This window comes from Gavialis gangeticus, unplaced genomic scaffold (assembly GCF_001723915.1).
Source record: "Gavialis gangeticus isolate Ggan-Ray unplaced genomic scaffold, GavGan_comp1, whole genome shotgun sequence".
NCBI classification, from domain to species: Eukaryota; Metazoa; Chordata; order Crocodylia; family Gavialidae; genus Gavialis; species Gavialis gangeticus.
Window position 1 is genome coordinate 248,912,312 of NW_017729032.1, and position 24,845 is coordinate 248,937,156.

Sequence of the window (24,845 nt, forward strand, 5' to 3'; positions counted from 1 at the left end):
TTGAATTTCTGTAGGTAGTGGAGATGAGTGATTTCCTAAGAATAGAGAATGTGCGACTTTTTCAAACCCTTTCCACTCATGCCTTCGTGAGTATAACTGCATGCGAATAAACCTTTCATTGAGGTTATTGTTTAAAAATGCAGCATTTTTATATGGGTTTAGTGGTATCCTTGTCTACCATATAGGAGACCTGGATTCAATTTCCAGATACTTACACAGTTAAGCCATGGAGGCATCAAACATCTGGACTCAGTCTGGTCTTCGGATTCTATCTGAGTGGCCTAAAGAGAGGATGGAAGGTCTGGCAGCCTCCACTCTTCCAGAAATTCCGGACTCGGCATATACATTGAAGGTCTGGGTGGCCCTCATGCATGTACCATAATCCAGGAGGATTGATGGTTGCCACCATTTTATTTTAAAGACTTGTTTAGGGAGATACTGAAACCAAGTTCACAGGCTGCAAAGCCTTGATAAATTCTGACCATGTATGTGTAAGGATGCAAACTGAACACACATTTGAAACTCTTGAGCAGAGGTGTAATGATGCAGCCAGACACCCCGGGGCAGCTGCCACACCTGGCTAGTGGCGACTTCCAGTTGCTGCTGTGCCACAAGTGCAGTTATGTGGCAGCAGCCATCCCTCCCTCCCCACCAAGTGCCACCTGGCCTCCCCACTCTAGTTGTGTCACTGCTCTTGAGGTTAACTTTGCTTCAGAACCTGCTTTTGGATCAACGTTGGGGGCTTTTGAGAGAGAAGAAAAGGGAATGGAAAAAAAGACAAATTTGAAAGAGAATTTTAGTGAGAGAGGTTTCTATGAATGTAGACTGTAATAGGCCATAAGCTGCTTAATAAGAATATGACATCGTATTTACTTGTGTTTACTTGATCAAAGGGTGGGTAAGAGAAAGAGGCAAAGGAGAGAATAATTTTAGAAAGTGTGAGCAAGATTGGTCAAAAGTAGTAGGTTGCTTATATTAGAGTACATTTAGTGGTCTTAAGCCAGTTAGATCGGGTTTAGGACAAGATATAGCTTAAATAGGAGATAAAAATAGGCATATACATATTAATTAGAGTAGAACCTATTGGGAACACTTTTAACAATTTGGGCCTTATTTAGTAAGCTCTTTGATATTGAGTCAGGCAATAGAGTTTAAAAATCTGGGTTCACCTTGGAATATTTGCTCTTCAGCATTGAACTACTGTTCTAGCTGAACAGCTCATCTGCCAGTGAACTAAGATAGGCTGTCTTTTAAAACTGAATTGGAAACCTAGGTGAGAAGTCCTTTCCCTTAACAGGCTGATCACATGTTAGATGCTTTTTAAGCCTTAAAGACTTTATATTTAAATTTCTTTCAAATGTTCATAAGATTTTCGGTTAAAATGTGCATTCATCCAAATTAGAATGAATTATTTGCTTGATATACTCTTAAGATATGTGGTCACCTGTATCTCATCTGTATTTTGTTATTAAATTTGCTATTAAAATTTATCTATGTTTCTTTGTGAATATTTAATTTTGGTGGGACTGGCTTTTTAGTATTTTCTTGATTCCTGCAGTGCCTCTGTGCGATCTTCACAAAGCAGCTTCAGATCATAGTATATGGAAGCTGGTATAATACAAAATATTTACCATGAGCAACAACAGGCAAAAAGTGTAAAGAATTTTCAAAAGGAATTGGGTACAGATAGCATCTTGATCCAAGGTAAAGCATTGTGGGATATCAGCATTCATTCTATTAAAACCCAGTGAAAGTACCTTTAGTTCACAAAAATAATAGGTGAGTTTCACTCTAAGATAGTTTTTAGGTTTTTATGGGATACTATCTCAGCTCTTAATATACTGACATTAATTTGAAGAAAAAGAAAAATGTTTCTGTAGTATGCCTCATGGGGCCTTGTTGCATTTTCTGTAATACCACCTAGATTCTGAGAGTTCAGATTACATAAACTACAGACTTGTAGCAGTCAACATTATTTTTGCCTTGTGTGGTTTTGAATCTAATAATGACAATTTGAGCATTCAGATTAACTCTGCTAATGTATCTTGGTGTGTCATACAGCTCTTATAAAATACCACTCTGGTTCTTGCTAAAATCCTGCCCCTTGGCCTCCAACATGCTGATGTTGCACTTGCCTCTATGTACTTCAGTGGTATTTAGTGTTACTTACAAAGAACTCTACGCTTCCTTCTGGATAATGGCACTATGTAAATGAAGCTGTAAAATACTAGAAATGTGCTGGATAAGGAAGGAAACCTCAACACATGTATTTGCAGTAGTTTTCCAATATGTGGGAGATGCTGAAATGTATTAGAGTGATATAGCTGTTATGGTCCAGGAATTATGCAAAAGGGAGGCAAGGATTTCTTAGTGTGGTATCTTTTATTGGACCAACTGCGTAGTTGGGGCAAATCTAGACAAGCTGCTTCATCATAATTCTTCATCGGATCACCTTTCAAATGCAAAGCTTTGTTCATCAGGTCATGTGATGAACAATGCCTTTCATTCGAGACCTTGCCTAACTGTATCCCAACTATGCAGTTGGTCTAATAAAAGATAACATCCTAAGGAATCCTTACTTCCCAAATGAGGTTATAGCACTTCAGCTTTCACATTTTTCAGAAACATGTGAGTATTAGTACAAATACTATTGAAACTCAGTGGGACCTAGGTTTCTAAGTGCTGAAGGTTCTGATTTTTGTAGTGCACAACTTTTTTTTCCCCAGCTGCTTTTCCTATTGTTAACATGCCAGAAGCATTCATTAAATGACTTCTCAGTACTGTAGCACACGCAGTGCCTCACTATAAATAAATCCCACCTGAGTGGAATAGAAAGAAATCATTGAAGCAATTACAGGTTGTCTTTTTTTTTTTTTTTTGTCCTTTGAAAACTCAGTAGGCAAATGTGTTTATCTAATTGGGCAATGATTTTTCTCATCTGTGACTTAACACATGCTGAATTCTGCAAGTTTATTTGTACTTTCTATTTTTTTTAAAGGATTATATTTCCAATTCTTGATGCAGCGCTTTAACCAATGACTGCTTTCAGTGTTAATATGATTGTATTGGTGAAGATCCAGGCATGGCTCTGATGTATGTATATTTTGTTCAGTCCTGAGATATGAAAACGTTATCTTTGCAAGCTTAAATTTCTGACTTATGTTGAAAGTCTGGAGACTTTCAAGATTTTTGCTGTCTTTCAGTTTTAGGGCCAGCATTCCCTTGAGTCTTCAATGTATACTTTTAAAAGAGCTTTTTGTTCAAACTGATGATTTCCTTTGTAAATAACTGTCTGTACCGTGTTATACTGAATATATGAGACAGCTTCATAGTTTAGTTGCAGTTTGATCTTGTAGTAATGAATCCTCTATACATGAAAGCTGTCTCCTGCTGCAGAGGTAACTGGTGTGCCAGATTTGCATTGCAGAATGAGGTGATGGTTTGAGAGAGAGATTTGGGTTTTATTTTCTTACAGTCCTTCCCCAGTTTAATTATTTCTGTTGTCTGTTTACAATTGGCAACTTGTGTTGATCTGTATCCAGTAAAGTTTAGGTTGTTGCAATACAGTATTGTTACTTTCTGAGCTCTGAAAGTGATCTTGTGTCTTATTAATGTCCTGCAAAAATAGGTGTTCAGGATGTGGGGGATTACTTTCCAAGGTCTTTTCCACTGAAATCTTTAGCAGTTGTTTTATCTTGTTGAAAATTGGGGTTGTCATATTTCCAGTTTCAAAAAAGAAGACACCTGTGGCAGAGGAGGTGGTAATATGATTGTGGGGAAGGGCAGTGATATGCTTGTGCCCTGCCCCTGCCCCTTATTCCCAAGCCACAGCCTTCGCCCCAGCCCTGCTGCTGCCCCTTACTCTCGACCCACAGTATCCCGCCCCCGAGACCATGCTGGTACCCTTCACTCCCAACCCTCAGCCCATGTCCCTGCTGATACTCCTCATTCCTGACCCATAAGTTCCTACCCCCCTGGTGCCTCTCACTCCTAAACCAGATCCCCCCAGCCCTGCCCGTGCTCCACTCCTTACCTGCAGCCTCCCCCCCCCCGCCCTGTTGGTGCCCCTCTCAACACACAGCCCCTGCCTGCCCCCACCCTGCCAGTACCCCTCACTCCTGACCTGCAGCTCCCTGTTACTCCTGAAGATCCCCCCCCCACCATTCTCCTGCTGGAGGCGCAGACAGCTTCCCGCCCTGCTGCAGTCCTAGTGCTGGCAGGCACCTTTGCACATCCATCCACACACAGTCCTCAGCCCTGGCCCTCCAACCCCTGCCCACCACAGACTTGCCTGCCTGCAGCTGCCGGGGTGTGCACACAGATGCATGTGATGCCCCTGCCTCCAATTGCCCTCCTTCGCTCCCCCAACCCCAGGCAGCTCCTTGCTGGGGCAAACCAGGAACTGCCAGGAAAAACTTTGATGCTGAGTGGAGGCAGAGAAAAATCCTGGACACTTGTTGATATTTAAAAAAAACTGCCTAGATGGAGATGGGAGGGCCCTAAAAGAGGACATGTCTGGGAAAACTTGGGCGTACGGTAACCCTATTGAGAATAGTTGTGATGCAGCAGGGGTTGTCAGCTGGGGGTATGCGGGAAGGCCCTAGGGCAGTGGTCACCAACCAATCTATCTTGATTGACTGGTCGGTTGTGGAGCCTCTGACAGTCTGTCTCAGTCTGTCAGAGGCTGCACGACTGGGAGCCGCAGGATGCAAATGGCTAGGCTGAGCCATGGTCCCTGCTGCCCAGGCTGAGTGATTGGGGTCATAGCCTGGAGGGGGGAGGGGGAGGTGGTAGATCCTGGGGCGCCTTTTACTTACTTAAAGTGATCTTCACTTTTTGTATGCCCTAGGGCAGGGGTTTCCAACTCTTTTATTCTGATGACTGGTAAACCGTGGACCAAAAGTGACTGTAGATTGGCAATCGGCATACTGTGGGCTGGCAGCCAACCACATACTGTGGGCTGGCTGCCAGTCCACAGTATGCCGGTCATTTCCAGTCCATGGTTTGCTGGTCCACGGTCACTTCTGGTCCGGTAGCTAACCTTCTGTGGCCCATTACTGGGTCGTGGCCCAGGGGTTGGGAACCCCTGCCCTAGGGGGTACGCGTGTGTGGGAGGGGACAGATGCCACTGCCGACCAGGACCGGGGGTAGGTGAGGGCAGTGGTGCCCCTCTGCGGCCAGGCTGCACAGACGCCGCCCAGTTGGCTGGATGCGGGGGGGTAGGGCTTGCACACAGCAGCGACCACTGCCACCCACCACCCCATGCTCCTGCCGCTCCGCATCTAGCTGCATGCCATCCCCCCCACCTACTCTATGTCCAGCCACCGGGGTACGCTTATTTAAAAAGGTTGAAAACCCCTGTGACAGCATTAAGGCATAAGTATCAATGCAGCTGTATGTATAGATTGTGAACCCCAAAGAAGAGAAAAGGTAAGCTGAGATGTATATTATGTGGGTGCAAACCTCAGCTTGCCTTTGCTTACACTTGGGGCTTGTCACCAGTGTTATCTGTACACACTGCCAATTCCAGGATGTTACTAAGGGGCAAGTATGTATAGAAAAAAAAATCTTGTTGTATCTTTGCCTGATTGGAACCTGGAATCCAGAGCAGAGTACCCAAGTCATTTTAATGGTTTCAACATAACTTTTGTTTTTCTCTGTACACCTCATTCCCCATCCCTTGCAACTGTGGAAGTCCTCAGAAGAGGTGAATTGAGTTCCTTTTTAGAGTAGTATTAATGTTACTGCTCACAGGTCAGCCAGTGTGCGTAAGCCACTGGAGGATCATCCTTTCCTGCCCTTGATCTGAGCATGGTCTCAAGCATTTTCAGTTCCTGCAAGGTCTGTACGGAGTAAAGCAAGGGTGTCAAACTCATTTGGCCCCATGGACCAAATTCAGATTGTAGGGCTTTTCCAGGCCAGATCTAGATTGGAGTTGGGGGCTGAATAACTTGTGAACAGGGACAGTGGTGTTTATCCCCCTGGCTGCTGGAGATGCTGTTTTGGCCAGGCTCCACAACTCAGGGAGTTAACACAGCTGCTGCTTGTCCACCTTTTTCCCTGTCACTTATTTTAGTCACTAGAGGTGACCAGAACCCCTGATTTCCAGTGACGGGCAAGTGGGGGAGACAAATTATGTTAACTCCCTAGGTTCTGGAGCTACATTGAGATGGCAACTCTGGCACCTATGCAGGTTAACACTTGTCACTTTTGGGGCTCTGGCAGCTGTGATGACAAGCCCTGTGGGCTGAATCCGGCCCATGAAGGTGGGTGGTCCAGCCTGTAAGACGCCCCGTGGGCCAGGTGTTTGGCACACCTGGACTAGGGTATTGGTAACAATGTGGACAACACTAAAAATATTTATCCAGGATATATCCCTTTGTCATAGCTATGTTGGGTGACCATTCTCCACTTTTGTTCAGTACTAGGCTGCAGTTCAGCTTGATGTAAATTAAAACATCTATAATGGCCTTTGAAGTGTTGTTTCTCTAACCGGAAGCCCTTTGTGAGTTAAATATAAACTCTGTAATTTCTTAGGATGAATATACACAATTTTAAGATAACTTATTTTTAAAAATAAGTTTAAAAAACAAACCCTGAGCTATAGTTAAAGACTGCCAGTCCTGGCTGCATTCCTGTAGTAGATGGTCACCAGACTGTTATAATTGGACACAACCTTTGGATTCCTTGTATTTCTAAGCCAGCTGGGCCTGGACAGCTTCCAGATGCTGTTTCTAGTTGTGGCTTCTCAGGAACACTGCTGGGGAGGCAGACTCCTTGTCTCCCTGCCCCCCCACCCATCCCATCCGATGTGGGACTCTTCAGTTCAACTGTTCTAGATCCTGAAATGAAAGCTCTCATCTCCTGAGCCTGCTTAGTCACTCTTATGCTTCCCTCAGAGCTCTACCTCCAAGTTCTTTGGCTTATAGTTTAACTCTGTTTTACCTGCTTCAAGTCCTCAAATAAAATTATCTATGCAAAAGCACTCCTTAAACATATACACTTTACTTTTAGCCTGTACATGAGCTATACAGTACATGAGCAGAACTGTAAATGTGATATTTACTTGCATATCATGCACCCCCAAATAAGATGCTGTCTTTTTTGGGAAGGTAAAATAAAGAATTTTTTTCCCCTGAATCTTAACTAACACATCACAGCTCACTGGGATTGAATGATGGTTGCATGCAGGGAGGCAGAATCCACTCCTCAGCTTCATGCCCTTTCCTTGTAGCTAAAGAGCTACAGGTCTAATCCTGTCATAGCTGCTTCTCAGCTCCTGGCAGCCATCCCAGCACCCTCAGTCCTCCATTCTGGTGCAGAAATCGGCTTCCTTACTTAAAACACGCACCCCAGTTTTGGAGGGTTGTTTTTGGGAAGAAGGTGCATGGGGTATGGGAGTAAATACTACATTTGAACTCCAGCTCCCCCATCTATGAGCTTTACCACTCCTAAGGGTCCTTGGAGGAAGGCCAAAACTCCCCTCTTGCTTTTCTTGCCATTGCTCCAGCTGTCTTATGTTTCTAGTGCTGGAATGCCTGCCCCTGCTTAGCAAACTCTCTCTTGAAAGAGCTCTGGCGCTTTCTTTCTTTTTTAATTTCTCCTCTACTGGAGATTTTGCTTCATCATTCCTAATGAATGATGGGCAGGTAGTGAACAGCTAATGGTATTGCTGGTAGCAGTCCCATTGTCTGAGTGGGATAGGGCTATTGAATGTTGATTTCCCCTGGATGGCCCTCTTTCTATTCAGTCCTATCTGTTCTGGTTTCAAGATGCTACAAGCTAGTAGATCTGAAGATTATACTTGCAAATAATATTACAGAAATTAAAAAGGAATGTCTGAGTTGACAGGGAAGGCTTGAACTCTTAGGCTAAGTTCATTTTACAGAAAAATAACTGTAATTGAATGGTAAATGGTATAACACATTCACAAATGTGGGTTTTTTTTCTTCTCACCGATCTAGATAATAATATATCTCAGAGTGCTGTTGCTCTGCTTTCTGCTCCCTGCCCTGTTCTCCCTCTCCAGTTGCCTGCTCTCATTTCTGCTTGCTGCATTATCTGCCACTGTTTGTTTCCTGTCCTCTCCTTGATTTGCTGCATGGCACTCACCGAGGCTGCCAGTCCCACGTAGGGCACTTTAGGGCACTTGTGCTGAAGTTGGTCACCCCTGGGCTATAGTCTTTGTCAGATCCTGTGAATGGAATTCTGTTTTTCGATTGGTGTAACTATTTGTTCCTAAGTCTAGTAGTTTGCAAAACATTAACAGTCATCATCCTCTACAAGTGTCTTGAGTGAAGCAGTTTCTTTGAGATCAGTCTAGTATAAAATGTAGACCTCAAGTCAATGTTCCTTATTAGCAGTGCTAATTTACCTACAGATATAAAACCTAGGTAAAGACTTGTCAAAAAATAATGGTGGTTGATAGAAAAAAAATCCAAAGACACATTTGAGCATACACTACTCCACAACAAACAGCTGCACAAGACTGTTTTAGTCACTGTACAACATTGCATGACTTCTTTATGTTCTGTGCATGGAAATCTTCCCTTGACACAGTGCAGCAGTTAACAGTGAAGGCACAAGAGAAGATGGCTCTGAATGCATCTGTTTTCATCCAACATAAGCATAGAAATAGATAGCTGGTATCCATTTCAGAATCTGAAGTTGTTTACGCGGCCAGTCATTTAAAGGCATGCCGATGAAACAAATTGTGCATATTGATTACTGTGCTTCACTGAGTCAAGAAGTATGCTGTTCTGAATATTTTTGGGGGTGGAAAAAATAGACTTTCAGAGTCTTATCATCTTGAGTTGCCCCCTTCCATTATTTTTTTTTCCTTCCCTTTTCATTTCGGTCACAATGAACATTCCCCTAGAGTCCCATCAGTGTTTAAAGGTGGTAGTAGCCGTTTAAGAGAATGTATACCATATTAGTGTAAAAATGCAGCCTCAAACTACTCTTGCTAGTAACAGATAACTTGAAATTCCCATGTCATGTAGCTGCGTCTGTTTTAATTCCACAAGGTAAATACTGCAATACTATCAAGGTGAACAATATGGCCTTTCATTTTACTTACAAGGGTTAAATTCACTTGTACTTTTTCAAGTTTATAACATGCTAAGTGTCAGATAATGAAGAGCTAAATGGATAGGTTGTCTCTTATGTTGTATTTACTTCAGTTTAAAACTTAAGTGCCTGTAACCTTATCAGTGACAGAGACACAAGGGAAGTTTATATTTAGCCTATGGACTGTTTTAGACTCTGATATGTTTGAAAGTTGAATAAGGACACTACTACTGATGCAAACAAATCTAGTTTGTTTGCTGTTACTGATGTTAATTGGGTCTTGATAAATGAACAGAAGCAAGTTTTAAAAGGAATCTTTTTTCCAAAAAACACTTAAGTCTGTTAATCAAACAAATATATAAAAATGACATCTGGTTCAGTGGTTGTGTTATATCTGCCTCTGTCTGTTTTTTTTCTTCTCTGTGGTCAAATGCTGTATTAACTTACTTTCTGGGAGTCCTTGGGCTTTGGTGAGATTTCCTGGGATGTGATTCAGGGCAGACTGTCCCTTAAGGTTTTGTTTGTACAATACTGTTAACAAGTCCAACTTCAAATGTTTTTAACACTTTGGAGGCTGCACTGTAGGAACTTGATGTTCAGTTAACACCAAGGCAGTTTGGTTGTGTATGGGTAGTAAAGTTATTTGTATACTAAAATGTCAAGCAGGTCATTTTGTAGTGGTATAAAGTTTTTTTTGTTTGTTTGTTTGTTTTAATGAATAACGTTCATACTTTCATGGGTAGGTAAAATATAGAAAGGAATTTGGTCAGTTTACTTTGCATTGAATAATGATCTCAAATGAAGCAGATGAATTTAAGCATTGAAAAGAACCCATTTATTTAGCATTTAAAAATGAGAGCTGTAACATAATATTGAGTTTTGAAAGGGAGTCAAATGATTGAGATCAGAAGTCTTGGGTGTTATGCCTGACACTGTCACTGCATGGTGGTTGTTCAGTTACTTGAGTGTTTTTTTTGCATCAGTTTTTATCATTTGTAGAATGGGGCTAACACATACTTGTCTAACTTATGACTGTTCATATTTTTAAGAATTTTGAGCTCCATGGATGAAAACTTGCCTACTATATCATCACCAGTCTGAAGTCCTGGGTACTATTGTAAGGGTGCCTGTAGATGTTTGGGGACGCTGCTCCCATGTGCTGACTTGATTAATCAATTAATTAAGTTTGCTGGAGTATACTAATTAGCGTGAGCCAGCAGCCTCCATGTCCTGTGTTTCAGCGTCCCCGCACTTCAAAATGACAGCGGGGGTGTTGTAACTGAAGCTCATTGAACAAACTTTAGTTAAAGCGCTTCTGTTGCCACTTTGAAACGCAGGATGCTGAATACACGAGATGCAGGCATTTTAATTAGAGCCACTCTAATTAAAGTGCTGCTCGAAGAGCTGGTCTAATTAAAGTGCACCCCACCACCTTCAGCACATATGAAGACACCCTAAGACAGGGCTTTTCAACCTTTTTTAGTCTAAGTACCACTGGCAGCCAGACACCAAGTGGGAAAGGGGTGGGGGGGAAGGTAGCGCACAGCTGAACACTGAGCGGTGGTGGGGGTGGCATGAGGCTGGACACGGAGCAGGGAGGCGGGGATGGATCACTGCTGCCTCCCAGGAGCAGGACCAGGACTGGGTGGGAAAGCTCACCAGGCTGGTGTATGGCTGTAGCGGCTGCTGTGTGCAAGCTGTCTTACCCTGCAGAGGTGTGCTACTGTCCTCGCCCCGTCCTGGCCTTGCTTCTGGGAGGCAGTGGTGCTCTGTCTCCACCTGCCTGTGCATACCCCCTAGGACTGGTCCAGGTACCCCCAGGGCTACGCATACCCCCAGTTGACAACTGCTGCCCTAAGAGACTAAGAAAATGTCGGTTTCCTTCAACTGAAGAAGTAATGTGTTGTGTCATGGATTAAAAAATATGCCAGACCAAGATCTAGGATTTGTCCAGGACAAAGGACCAGTATATAAGTGAAAAAGTTATGTTCCATAAAAATGTTCTTTAAAATGCTTTTAGGGTATAAGTTAACAGATGCTCTGCATTGGAAACAGATGCTGGCTCTGTTTCAGTTTTAAACTAGGACATTTCAAATGTCACGGTAAGCTAGCACATAGACACTTGGCCTTGGAAAAAATCAGCTTGAGATAAATGAGAGTTCATTTGACAAACAGAATCTATTAGTATTTTTCAGACAAGGGGTTATCTTCTTTTCATCTCTGATACTGTGATGGTAAAACTTTAAATAAAAAGTTCAGTTATATTTCTGGATGACGTAGATGAGCTTTTTATCTTTAGACTTTGTTCATGAAATCATCTGTGCTTTGGAGAATGCCAGTTTAAGATTTCAAATATGTAAAGTTCTTAAGATCTTGCTCATTAAGCTCTCATTGCTTTACTATTGCTGTCTAATGGGTGGTAACTACGTATAGGAGAGTGGGATGGAGTTTCATTGTCAAATTCCACAGAAAACATTAGGCAGAGTGATCTTGAAGATTTAGGTTGATTTTTAATCCTCATTTCATTGTTGGTTTAGGTTTCAAAGTAGAAGCCAAAGTCTAGCGAGTGTCCTCCAGAGGCCACAGTTTAGGTAAGGGGTGTTTGACCCTCCTGGGTGCATCCAGGTGAGAGCAGCTGTGTGGTATGTGGCACAGCAAACACATCTGTAGCGCCACATACTGCACAGTCAGGTGTTGTCTGTGCTGCAAGGGTGTGCTGCCCATGTGTGCACTGCTTTGTTTTTTGGTTTTTTTTCTGTGGGTTTTTTGACCTCTGGATCAAAAAAAAAAATGGAAAAAAAACCTGGAGCAGCTCACGCACAGGCAGCATGCGCTGCTGAAAACTGAGCTGGGCCACCCCGAACAGCACTGTGGTGCCAGCCAGGCTCTGCCTGGCGCAGTTGCCATGGCTGCAGCCCTGGGAGGGCCCTCAGGTAAGGCTGCTGGGGCTAGCACAGTGCTGGCCTCAGCCTTCCCTACTGCCTCCAGAGTAACTTACCATGTGCCAAAGCACACATGGCACAGGTGTTTCCCGGAAACAAGTAGCTACGGTGCAAGGTGCACTGCTGCTCCTTGTCCCTGGGGAACCAAATGTCCATGCATGTATAGATGCAGTCCGTTGGTTGAAACTGACTCCCTTCCCTGCTAATTTGAATCAAGCAGGCTAAAGTGACATTGAGAGGAGTCATTAGGAAAGTTATGAGACATTGATGCTGAAGCTTTTGGTCCCATGGCCCAGATGAGTGGTATGGGGTCAGTGTGCAGGCTGGTTTGGACCCCACATGGCCTTGGCTGGCCCCATTTGTTGGGACTGGGCCTTGGGGCCTGGCTCCACCATCTCCCTGCCCTGAGTGCAGCAAGCAGGGCCCAAGGCTTTGCACAGGTATGGAAATTTGGCAGCAGGGGGTGATGCCATGGGCAGGATCTAGACCATGGACTATGGGTTGAGCACTTCTGTTATAAGTAGGGACCTACCTAAATTGCTGTTTCGTGGATTTTGTGGATACTGTGAAATCTGGGGCTGCCTGTGAAATCTGTTGAAAAAACTTAATAAAAATAAGTTTTTTTACTAAGTCTTCCCTCCCAGGCAGGCCTTGCAACCCACCTGGGAGGGGGACAACAGACCAGATGGAGGCTGCCCTTCCTCCCCCCAGGGCCTCTCTGCCAATCAGCACTGAGGGATGGTGCTGGACAAAGAGCAGCCAGCAATCAAGGTGGTGGCTGCTGCCTTGTCCCTCCTCCCCCCAAGGTCTCTCTGCCAGTCATCGCTAAGGGTTGGGACTGCTGTCAAATGCCTACAAAATAGGCTCCTCCTACCAGGATGAAGCTGTGAAAATGACTTTGTCTCGCTGCAAGTTAAGTAGGTCCCTAGTTATAAGCCAATGCAGGTGTAGCCTCTGGACCTAATCACTAGAAAGAAGGATCAAACAAAGTAAAAATATGTAATTAAGGTAAATAGCTGACTTATGTTTTCTACTAGCTGATTAAAAAAAATCACGTTGAAAGCAAACCTGTGAAAGAATCTGTTGTCTTGCCTTTATTTTCTTTCCCTTTCCATCTTTTTACACTTACAAGGTTTATAAATTAAAACCGTTTCAGCTTTCTGACGTCAGTTTCAGCTTTACAACGCTTGATCCAATGTAATGCCATGCCAGTGAGCAAGTCTATGGCTATGTTGCTAATATCCCTGGAGAACATCAATCCAAACTTTTTTGGACACTTTCTTTAAGAAAGCAGACAAGACTCCTGAGAAGACTCCAGCCAAGAACCCTTCAAAAAGTCCAGCAAAGTCACCTCAAAGAAGTCATTCCCAATCAATATGATCGCTATTTGCAATATAAGTACATTGATGTAGCTATATTACTCATCTATAATTGATTGAGTAGAAAATTCTGGGTTATTTCTGGGTTATTTTTGGACAATAGGGTATTGGGCCTTGGTTCAGATACCAATCCCCCATTTATAACATTGTTTCCTGTGGGAAAATCGGTTCCAAGTTACAACATTTTGACTTAAAATGACCAATTGTGTTGTAAGTCTGAGGACTACCTGTATTGTTTCCAAGTGCTGAATTTACCTTTGGTAGGGAAATAAGCATTTTCTAATCTATGTATTATGATCTAACACTTACTTAGTGTTACCATCCAGAGGCTGCATAGATAGAGGTATTACGGTGCTGAAATGCTGTAAAAACATATAATAAATGAAATTTGTAGTGAAAAAGTTCACAATTGAAAATTAAATAAAATATTTCCAAAATTAATCTAAGATAAGAATTGGGCATCCACAGTGAAAATCCTAATGTGTTACTGAACAATTGCAAAAGTGACAGGTTTCAAGTAGACAACTGCATCCAGGAAACCCAGTGTTAAGATTGAAGTTTGCTATATATTCCAGCATAGGAGGAATGTGCATTTTAAATATGAGGATTATTTACCATTTTATTACTTATGGAAAACTACTTTTTCATCAAAGGATTATCAGATGTTTGTGTCCAGTGTGTTATGCTGCAGTTTAAATATTCTACCATATCAGTTCCTTTTTAAAATACATTATGTATCGGACTTGATTATCTGGTGCATCGTGCATACACATTCAAGGAATAAATTGAAGGAAAGAAAGAAAGAGAAAATGTAATTTTGATATGTACATTTTACTCTTTAAAATATGAAGTTGTTATTATAGTTTTGGACCCAGGAGGCCTGTAAATTAATTTCTACACAGACTGAGTGAAACCTGTATTCACTGAACAGGTTTGAGAATGGTTGCTTAAAATGAGGTGATAATAGTATGAATATTGACCACGTGACTAAGCATTTGACAAAAGGAAGGATGGTGTCTTGCTATTATAATTCTGAAAGCAGAGGCTAATCGAAATATTCTAATGAAAAAGCAGTGTTTTCTATTCCACCATATCTATAAGAAGGGTTAGTACATTGTGAGCGTCCATTCTGAAATTTGGTTAAGACGTGGTGGTTAACATCTCTATATTTTAAAATAAAATATACTTAAAAAATAAAAGCACAGATGTTTGGTCCCTTGTAGCTTTTTCATTCAGGTTGAATGATGGCTGTTTTGAGCAGTGCACTTAAATCCCTAATGACATATTGGTACAAGGGAACATTGTACCATCTGAATTGCCAGTATTACTTCATGAACATCTGATTGTTTGTTTGTTTGTTTGTTTGTTTGTTTTTTGAAGTTCTCTTGTTCCAGTCTGACCAAGATCATAGGCAAGGTGATACAAATGCTAACATTTCAGAAGAATAGCATTTCTTTGTGTGTCTGTGCAGCTTCAGCTTACAATGGTGCAGGTGCTAATGCAAATTTGGAATCTTTTTGCTAGCGGTGTCCATTGGGGCCGTGTTTGTGCCTGTGTCCTTATGCATTTTCACTTGACGACAGAGTGGCTACAAACACATTTCAGTTCCTGCTTATGCTTCAAAGTAGTGAGGTAGAACTTGGCAGTATCTGCCTGCTCCCCCATAGTGCCTTTTTATTAAATCAAACTTGTATAAGTTATTACAGTAATAAAAATAATTGGGCAAAAATAGCTTTAAATTATTGGCAATCTCTTGGTTTTATTTTCTTTTATTATTTTTCCCCCTCTCAACTACTATTGGTATCAGGATGCCTTCCCTCATGATCACCAAGCTTAAACTCTCCAACTTGAAGCTTGTGCCCTTTTGTGTGATGCATTTACTGCATTTGCTGGCAAACACAGTCAGTGGTAGTGTTGTTCCTGTAACTGTGATGGTTGTCTGAGGATATAGGAGAAGCAAGTTTTCTGAAGTGAGGTAATATTTTTTTATTGGACCAACCTGTATAATTGAGAGAGCAAGAGGAAACAAGCTTTTGGGTTTTAAGTGCCCTTTATTGGGTCTGGGAAAGAAGAAATCATGGGCCAACCTAAGTACAAGTTAAAATAATTGTTTTAATTTAACCTAATTAAGTTAATGAATTGATCATTTGAAAAGTGAAGTGGCCAGTTATCACTTGTGGAGCAAAGAGGAGTTAGCTGAAACAGAAATGAAAAGTAAATTATATAATAAACCATAAAACCAGTATCTCTCGAGTCCATAGTTTTTGGTAGGGCTATGAATTTCTGTTTCTAGGCCAATCATCTGAAGGTATTTTGTGGATTTTAGATAAGGGTTCTGAAAAGAGATGGCATGATGGGTTTTGTGACAAGTGTTCTCCGGCTGGTGATAGGATGTTCCTGTCTTTTATCACTTTTCTATAGGAGTTTATTCTGGATCATAGAATTAATAGGGTTGAAAGGATCTCAGGAGGTTTTATAGTAGTTCAGCTGTGTACTCAAGGCATGATTGTTTCTGACTAAACTGTGTTAGTCAAGTGTTTGTCTTACCTGTTTTTAAATACTTTGGAGGATTAATTTTCCACAACCTCTCTAAGCAGTCTGTTACAATGCTTAACCACCCTCATAGTCAGAAAGTTCTTCCTAATACCCAGCATAAATATCCTCTGCTACAATTTGTGACCATTGTTCTTGGTCCTTAACTGAACAATCTGTACCTAGTCCCCAGTGGCCACACTGGGTTTGTCTACACGTGCTCCTTACTGCACAGTAAATTTATTTACTGTGCAGTAAGGCATCACTGCCTACATATAGTCCTGCCGAGGGCAGAGGGTCGGACCTGATGATCTGTTCATGTCCCTTTCGATCCTAAGCACTATGATATGTGCTGCAATTAGGTCTCAGTAGATTAATTTACTCCGGCATAGGATAGTCACATAAGACACAGGTACTATCCGATGGTGGAGTGAATTACTGTGCTTAAATACATGTGTAGATGGTGAGGCTGGGAGTAGTTTACTTCAGCTCAAATTGCTTTGGAGTTTATTCGGCTGCATTATTTACATATGTAGACATGCCCAGAAAGTAAAGTCCTCCGTATAGGCACCCTTTTTATGATCCATCAGGATCATAGTGGTTGTTTGGTTACTTTCAGGGTGTTAATTGCAGTGGGTGACATATACAGTATAACCTTGTAAATCTGGATACCAAAAATCCAGCACCTCCTCCTGCTGCTTCAGGACCAGCTGCTGCTCCCCCTCCCCTGCCCTCCTGGAAGTGGAGGGGGAAGCTTGCATGCGGCGGCTGCTACCACCATTCACCACCCTGTACCACCGCTCTGCATACGGCTGCTGCTTTGGGACTGGCCACTGCTATTTCTGCCCCCCTTCCCCCTGCTCTATGACTGGCCATTGTGCCAGTTTCAAAAATCCAGCATTTTCACATTTCTAGCAAGTGCTTGGGCCCAAGCATGCTGGATGTATGAGGTTATACTGTATTGTATGTGGGGTTTTTGGTTGTAACCATGTTGGTCTAAGAACATAGGCAGGCAAGGTTCTTTGAGTAGATGTGATGTCTTATTAGACCAACTGAGTAGTTGGAAAAAAGTTCTTAGCAGGCTTTTGGGTGCAGTCACCCTTCTTCAGGCACAGGGAATCTCTGCTGTTCACTCCCTATGCCTGAAGGACAGTGACTGCACCCCAAAGCTTGCCAAGAACTTTTTTCCACCTACTCAGTTCATCTAATAAAAGATATCACATCTACTCAAAGAACCTTGCCTGCATATATTGTATGTGATGCTCATGTGCTGGATCCATGGATTTGGATGGTTTTCATATCTCTACTGCCTCTATGATCAACACTCCCCACAGCAAAACCACTGAAATACTGCGTAACTATTCTGTAGATTGTTCCTGTAGCAGGTAGGGTTTAGACAGGGTCATAGTCTATCTTCTAAATACAATGATCTCTAAAAGGAAGCTTAAAGCCTGGACCTTTGGAAAGTTTAATATGGGGTATTGTTAAAAGAATATTCTTGACTTTTACTGGGCAGTGTTATATTCTTGCAGGGGGTGCAGGATCAATCTGTCACTTTAACCCCAGGGTGGCTGAATGCGGCCTGCCAGGCCATTCTGTCCGGCCTGCGGGGCCCCTAAAAAATGTAGAAAATGAATATTTAGCTGCCCCTGGCCGCCTGTCACGCAGCCCTTGATGGCTTGCCAAAACTCAGTAAGCGGCCCTCCACCCAAAATGATTGCCCGTGCCTGCTTTAACCTGTCTTCAGCAGATGGATATTCTTAATAAACGACAAGGACACTCTCTCTCCTGAAACAACAAAACTGCTGCTGCTTCTGAGCTGCTTCACTTTCCTGTGAAACGTGGTTTTGTCTCTTATCTTTAGGACTCTGACTATTCTGCCTGCAGCTGAAGTTTCTCCTACAGTCTACTGCGTCTAAGTCAATATTTCTGACTTTCTTAAATTCTAGTTTGCTGTTTGTAGGGGCTAGCAGGTGTGCAGGGTTGGCTACTTACCCTAATGATTTAGTCACATTGAGTAATCCTTAGTTCTTAAATTGCAGATTAAGAGCTACAGTAGTGTCAACCCTAAATTTAAGAAAAAAACAACCCAAAAAACCCCACAGGTCATCATTTGATTTTTAAACATATATTTTCTTTATTAATTGCCTCAAGCCATTAAGATCCATATTTTCAAGCTTTTCTCTGAATTATGAAAGCTAGAACGTTTGTTTTAAAAGCAGACAAAAGCTGCAGTTTTCACATCATCCCAGGACTCTTAAGTAGCTTTGGCAGTGCTGCAAAGTCACTTTTTTGTCTTTGAGATTAGCTTCACCTTTTCAGTTCCTGTATCCCTCAAACACTTGTTGCTCCCGCATTATGCCATTATACTATGTCTGCATGTAACAGAGCCAAAAGATAGAAATGCGAATCAAAATTAATTTTTTTTTCCTCTTTTACATCGGTATGGAATCCCAGACACTTGAAATTATAGCCCTGTCTACAATTACCAGGGAAACAAGACTGGCATCTTTCTACTAAGAACTAAATTTGTTTTGTTAAAAATATGGAAAACATAAGGCTTGGTTGTGCTGCTGAAAGTTTATCATCTGAGTAAACAAGAAAGGTAAAAGCAACAAGGGAAAACAGAGGCACAGAGAGGGGCAGTGACTTATCCTAGTCTAGTTCAGGTTTTTAAGGCTAGAAGTATAGATGTGAGAAGGTCCTTTCTCTGCTTTTCTGCCCCACATGGTTTCTTTTCCCCTTTTCTATAAGGATGGAGAATTTCCACTGAATTAAATTGAAGGAAACACTTTAGGCTACTGTCTCAATGTATGTCTGTTACCACAAGTGTCCTTAGTTTGTCCCTTTTTCAGGTTGAAATCAGACAGTTTCTCCTGCTTCTACCTATGGCTTGCTTTAGGGCAGGTGTTATCAACCAGGGGTACACATACCTTTGGGGGTAATTTGAAAGGTCCCAGGAGGTACACGGGGGGGTGGCTGGGGACAGAGTGCTGCCACCCCATGCTGCTGCCTCATAGAGCAGGGCTGGAGTGGGGCACGAGCAGGGCTGCACAGATGTTGCACCGCTGCCCCTCCACTGCTCACCACGACCCTGCTCTGCATCCGGCCACTTGCCACCCCCCCTTCCAGGGGTACACTTATCAAAAAGGGGGCTGCTAGGGGTACACTTATTTAAAAAGTTTGAAAACCCCTGCTTTAGGGCATGGGTCAGCAAAATATGGCCCGTGGGTTGGGCAGCTTCTAGCTGTGTGTATGCCACAACCAGAGGTGCAGTTTGCAGATACTGGGTCCCAGTTCAGCTCCCCATGAGTGAAGTTGTTCCTGCACTGTAGCAAAGGAGTTGGGGCCTGGGAGAAGCGATAGTCATGTAGGCACAACTCCCAGCTTTCTTGCCCAGCATAGGTGTGGAGAAAGTCCCCCTGCTGCTGACATGTCACAAGAGCCACATTGTTCTGACCTGTGGCTTTAGGACAGGGGCAGCCAACCTGCATTAGGTGTGCCACTAATGGGACATGCAGACTTTCTGTGCAACACATAGACTGTGGAGAGAGTGGCATAACAGCAGCAAATAGGGTTGGGGAAGCAGAAAGCAGAGCAGAAGATTGAACAGGAGCACCAGGCAGGGAGCAAAAAACAGAGGAGTCAGTTGTCTTTCTGTGCCATCAAGTCCAGTCTCTTGCATCTCCAGATCATCAGCAGCGATGTGGGGAGATTCTGATGGTAAATGATGACCTGCAGATGCAAGAGACTGGACTTGATGACACAAAGCCCCTTCTAATCCTTTCTTTCTAAATCCTTGCCTGGCTGGAGACCATGAAAATGAATATACAGGACATCAATACACAGCATATAGAACCCTGCTGCATAAAGCCTGCACTTCAGAGAAGAGCCTTCTTCCTTCCTCTACCCACTCACCTTTGCTGCTCTGATTTTTTTCAAGCAGCCTGAAATGTTCCTATAAAAGTCTGATTTCTAGTCATGTTCTTAGCATTAGGACCGTGTTCCACTTTTGACTTAAGACCTAAACTGATTGATTGTGGTTTTCCAGTTTAAAAGTTATGCCTCTCAAACTGTATTACGTTTATTAGAATTGTCAGTTATGAGACTCTAGCCATTTTTTTATTACCTGTACATATGGGTTATTTTCTTTTTTTTTTTATGTGCTGTAATTTCAAAGGAGGCAGCTGGTTTTGAAGCATGTCAATTTCAGAATTTTTATACTGGTGCTAAAGGTGGTGGAACAGCAACTAAACACGTGTTGTTGTTTTTTTCTATTTGAACACTTAAAACCGTGGAAATTGTATTGGGACTTTAATTCAGATTCTGCTCTATTTAGGTTCTTATGTTGTGCCCATCACCAGAATATCTTAGTGCTTATGTTTTTTAACATCATAGTTTAAAATCAATCTAACATTTTTTTTTCTTCAACAGGAAGAAGAGAATTTATCCAAAGATTAAAACTTGAAGCAACGCTGAATGTACATGATGGCTGTGTAAGTAATTTCTTGAATCTCAGTTTTAAAAACTTTGAAAATGTAGTGTCCTTGTAACAAACTAAATGTGCCTAAATTGAAAAATGCAAATTAAATAATTTTACAGCCAAAGTGAAAACCTCTACTAGCTAAGACCTGCATCTGGGTCCTCATCTTCTGTTTCCTCTAAAGTTTCTAAACAGTACTACCAAAACCCGTGAAACTGAGCAAGGAGACATTTATTTCATTCCTTTGGCAGTGAATTAGGCTGTCACACGGGGGGAAAAAAGACTCTTGTAACATGGTTTGGAACAGGAAAATGAAGGAAGAGGTTTTAACTTTAAAAAATTCTCTTTACTTTTCCAATATCTAGCTGCCAAGTTCTTCTGTACTCAAGTCTCACAACCACAGTACTGTTGGATTCATCAGCTCCAGCTTCTGACAACAGTGTCAGAATACAGGCAGCAGCAAGTCTGTTTTCCTCACTCTGCGCAGGGTTACTTAAGCTCTAAGTTTAGTTAGATGCACTTGATTGCCCTATGACTTAGCAGATTCTATGGCTTAGTGACATGGCGGCAGACTTGTCTGTTGTGGAAAGGATTGTGTCTTGCCCAGCCTGTCAGTGGAGCAGAAATTCAGGCTTATTAATGCATGTATCTCTTTCTATTCTTCTGCAAGAGCTTTTGAAAGTACAGGATTGTTGTAAAGTCTGTTATGAAAAACTACTGTGTAAATGCATGAGTTTAATTTGGTGTCTTGCATAAATCAAAAACAAATTCAAAGTCAGTTCCCATGGCAACTGTAATGGTTTCCTCCTGCATTATTATAGACTTCAATCTTGTGTCTATTAGACTATAAGCAGACAGTACATTTGTCATGGTACTGGGTGTGCTGCTCCTTGTTCCATAATGGAGAAGTCACAGGATTTGCATGTCCACACGTCACCCTTCAAAACAGGTTTAAAGAGAAGCTGAATGTACCGCTGCTCTTCCATCAGCATGTGGTCTGAATGAGCACAAAAACTAACAAACCTGGCGCTGGTTGAGTGTCTGTTGGTTCCCAGAACTCTGCCAGTGTTGGATAAAGCTCCCATTGGTTGTTCAGATTGTGTGTGGGTGGTGAAATTTGTGTGGGTGAGATTTTGCTGCATGTGATTCACTGCACAGCTCTGGCCCCTCATCACTTGCCTGAATTTACCTTGCATATATGCTGCCTACCACCACTGATCATGACCTGGACCTTCTACCACCATTGGCTGCTATGGATCCAAGGGTGATCGTAACCTTAAAGACCTTACTGGCTTAGAGTCATGAACTCATGAGGCAAGGTGATGTTGGTGGGCCCTGATGGCTACTTTTACTGGTGCCAAGAATGATGAAACAGTACTTTTGGAGAAGAATCTCACGCTCACTGCCACAAAATGGAGGGTCTGTTGCTATATCTGCACACTAGTCTGCAACAGCAACTGCTGCCCTAAAGATCTTTTGGCCCCAAGTCATCACGTTGTGACCAGGCAGACTGGGGAGTTTCTCCAAATTTCTCAGTGGCATTTTTGGACTAGGGAAATGAATAGCAACTAGTGGCACTGGGTCATCATAGCTGCTTGTCATGATGAGCAGTTGTCTCATAAACTTCTGCTTATCCTTCGTGGAGAACTGTGCTGAGCTTGCCTCATGCATACAGCAGTGGCCAACAGTGATGAGGGGTTACCCTAAATCATGAAGAAGCTCATTGTCATCTTTGTATGGTAGCACGTGGTCCACAGCAAACCATTTTGGCGTGGCCAAGTTGATGACTGTAGAGGCAGTGGGAGGTGTGTCCCACAATCCAGCAGGTGATGGCTCTACGCATCATATGCCTTGTTGACACACAGGATGTTGTGCAGAATTTTACCAGCCTGGTGTTCCCTACCTGCGTTGGGGCCATCAATAGCAAACACATGGCTATCGTTTCCCTCGTGTACTGTGGCTGGGAATCCATTAATCAGAAGGGCTACTTCTTGATTATATTTCAGGCTGTTCACTGCAGCTGGTTCACATGTGTAAAGGCCAGCTGGTTAGGCAAGGTGCACAACGCCAGGATATTTAGGGTCTCTCTCTCCCCCCTGAATAAATGGAGAGGAGAGCATTTTGCCTTGGTCTGTGTGACATCCCAGTGGAGGAGTGATTGAGGACCCTGCCTACTCGCTGAATCCCTAGCTGATGAAGCCGTTCACTGGAGCCCGACATGCCTGGAAGGAACTGTTCAGCTACAAGCTTAGCAGGATGGCTGTGAAATGTCTTGAGGCTCACTAGAGGTACCTGAGGACACACATGGATGCTACTGAGAGCAACATACCTCAGTGTGTGGTTTCTGTATGCATGTTTCGCAGCATCTTTGAGACTAAGCCCAAGCCTCTGCCCCTGTTGTTGGAGATGGAGTGGCCCCTGGTCCTGCTGATGCCATGCCAATAAATTCTCAAACAGATGCCTGTCATCTGGTACTTTGTTCCCAACATGGTGGCTGGCCACTTTGCAGACTCTGGACGAAGGGTGGTGAATCATGCAAAGTGTTTAATCAGGTTAATTGCTTCTGTCAGCTAAACTCCACTAGTCCTGGGCCCACAGCTGCCAGGACTATGGGGCCAGGCACCTAGGTCCACAGTCCCCTGCTGCTGGCAGGAGACAGCAGCTGCTGCAACGAAGTAGACCCCAGTTCTCCCTGCCTGCTGCAGGCTCAGGTTTTGGGGGTTGTAGCTCCCTGCCACTGTGCACACTCCTGGGTGGTAGGCACCAGTGCCTCAGATCTGTGCTCAGGGTGTGGGTGGTCGTGGGCTCCTGCCCTGCTGCCCTTCCCCAGGGCCTCCAACCTGGTACTGCAGGAAACACTGGGGCCATGCAGGGCAGCTCATTGCTGCTGCAAGCTCCATGCTGCCCTGGTAACGTCCCCCCTGCATGCTCAACAGCAGCAGTGAGGGGCACAACTCCGCACTGCTGCCGCTGCTGCGTACACAGTGGATGCCTCACTAGGGCAGCGTGGAGTTCACAATGGCAAGCAGCTTCTCCCATGTTCCCTGCAGTGTTGCATCGCATGTGCTGGGCTGTGGTGGTCTTGTAGGAGGGCAACAGGGTGGGAACCTGCAGCCCACACCCACGCCACCCTGTGCACAAATCTCGGGGAGCACTGGTCCCCCTTCTTCCTCTGGGACTGCGTGCAGCAGCAGGGAGCTGGGCCCACCTGCACCCATCCTGGATGAACTGCCCACAGGCCTGTCCTACTCCGTGCTGGGGCCCTGCAAGCTGTGCATTGCAGCCCTGGGCCCAAAGCCCCAGACTTGCCCAACTCCCTCCCTCTCTTCCAATAGGGGCCTCAATGCCCTCTTCCCCCCCACTTACCTACTGGAACTGCTCTCCGGGCTGCATGGCAGCCATGTGCATCTACATACATGTGGTGCCCTCTGCCTGACTGCCCTCCTCCCAGCCCCTTGCAGGCTGGAAATCTGCCAGTCTGCAGACAGCTCTTTGCAAAATTGCAAAATCCATGGGTTTCTCTGTTAAAATGAGAAATCCGCATTTTCCTTGAGTAAAGGGGAAAATACACATTTTTCTCTGTTTTTTTCCATGGGAAGTGGAAAACCCAGATTAGGAACAGTCTGCATGGGTTTACCAAGGGCAAGTCATGCCTAACCAACTTGGTTGCCTTCTGTGACAGGATGACTAGCTGTGTGGATGCTGGAAGAGCAGTGGATGTGATATGTGTAGACTTTAGCAAGGCTTTTGATATGGTCTCCCACATCATTCTTGTGAGCAAGTTAAGGAAGTACAGGTTGGATGAATGAACTGTAAAGTGGTTAGAAAACTGGCTTGATTGTCAGGTTCAGAGGATAGTAATCAATGGCTTGATGTCTAGCTGGCAGCCACTACCAAGTGGAGTGCCCCAGGGGTCAGTTCTGGGGCCAGTTTTGTTCAATATCTTCATCAGTGACCTGGAGATGCACCAATATATTGGTTGTATATCGGTTCAGCACCAATAAAAGGAAAATTAGCATTATTCGCAATTGGATTTTTTGGGCCGGTGTAGCCAATAGCGTCACCAATAAATACTGCATGTATGCATGCAACCGTAGCATGCGCGCGGTCAGGAATGCAGTTTGGCAGCTTGGAGAGCAGCGTTTGGCCGGTAAGTCTGTGGCGGGGAGGCAAGGGGCGTGGGGGGTGCATAGTTTCATAGTTTCTAGGGTCAGAAGGGACCTGAGAAGATCATCTAGTCCGACCCCTTGCCGTGGCAGGAAAGAGTACTGGGGTCAAACGACCCCAGCAAGGTGTTCATCTAATCTCCTCTTAAAAACCCCCAGGGTAGGAGCCTGCACCACTTTTCTTGGAAGTTGGTTCCAGACCCTAGCCACCCTGACCATGAAGTAGCGCCTCCTGATATCTAACCTAAACCTACCCTCTGCCAGCTTGTGACCG

General features: G+C 43.6%; 1 protein-coding gene across 1 annotated transcript in view; it reads left to right on the top strand.

The window, feature by feature from the left end:
* DCAF6 (DDB1 and CUL4 associated factor 6) overlaps nt 1-24,845 on the top strand; it is a gene marked incomplete at its 5' end in the record, with an annotated part of 184,359 nt that overhangs the window by 11,551 nt on the left and 147,963 nt on the right. The window contains one exon of the mRNA XM_019523908.1: nt 20,357-20,418. Coding sequence (XP_019379453.1) covers nt 20,357-20,418 — 62 coding nt within the window. The remainder of the gene's footprint in view (nt 1-20,356; nt 20,419-24,845) is intronic.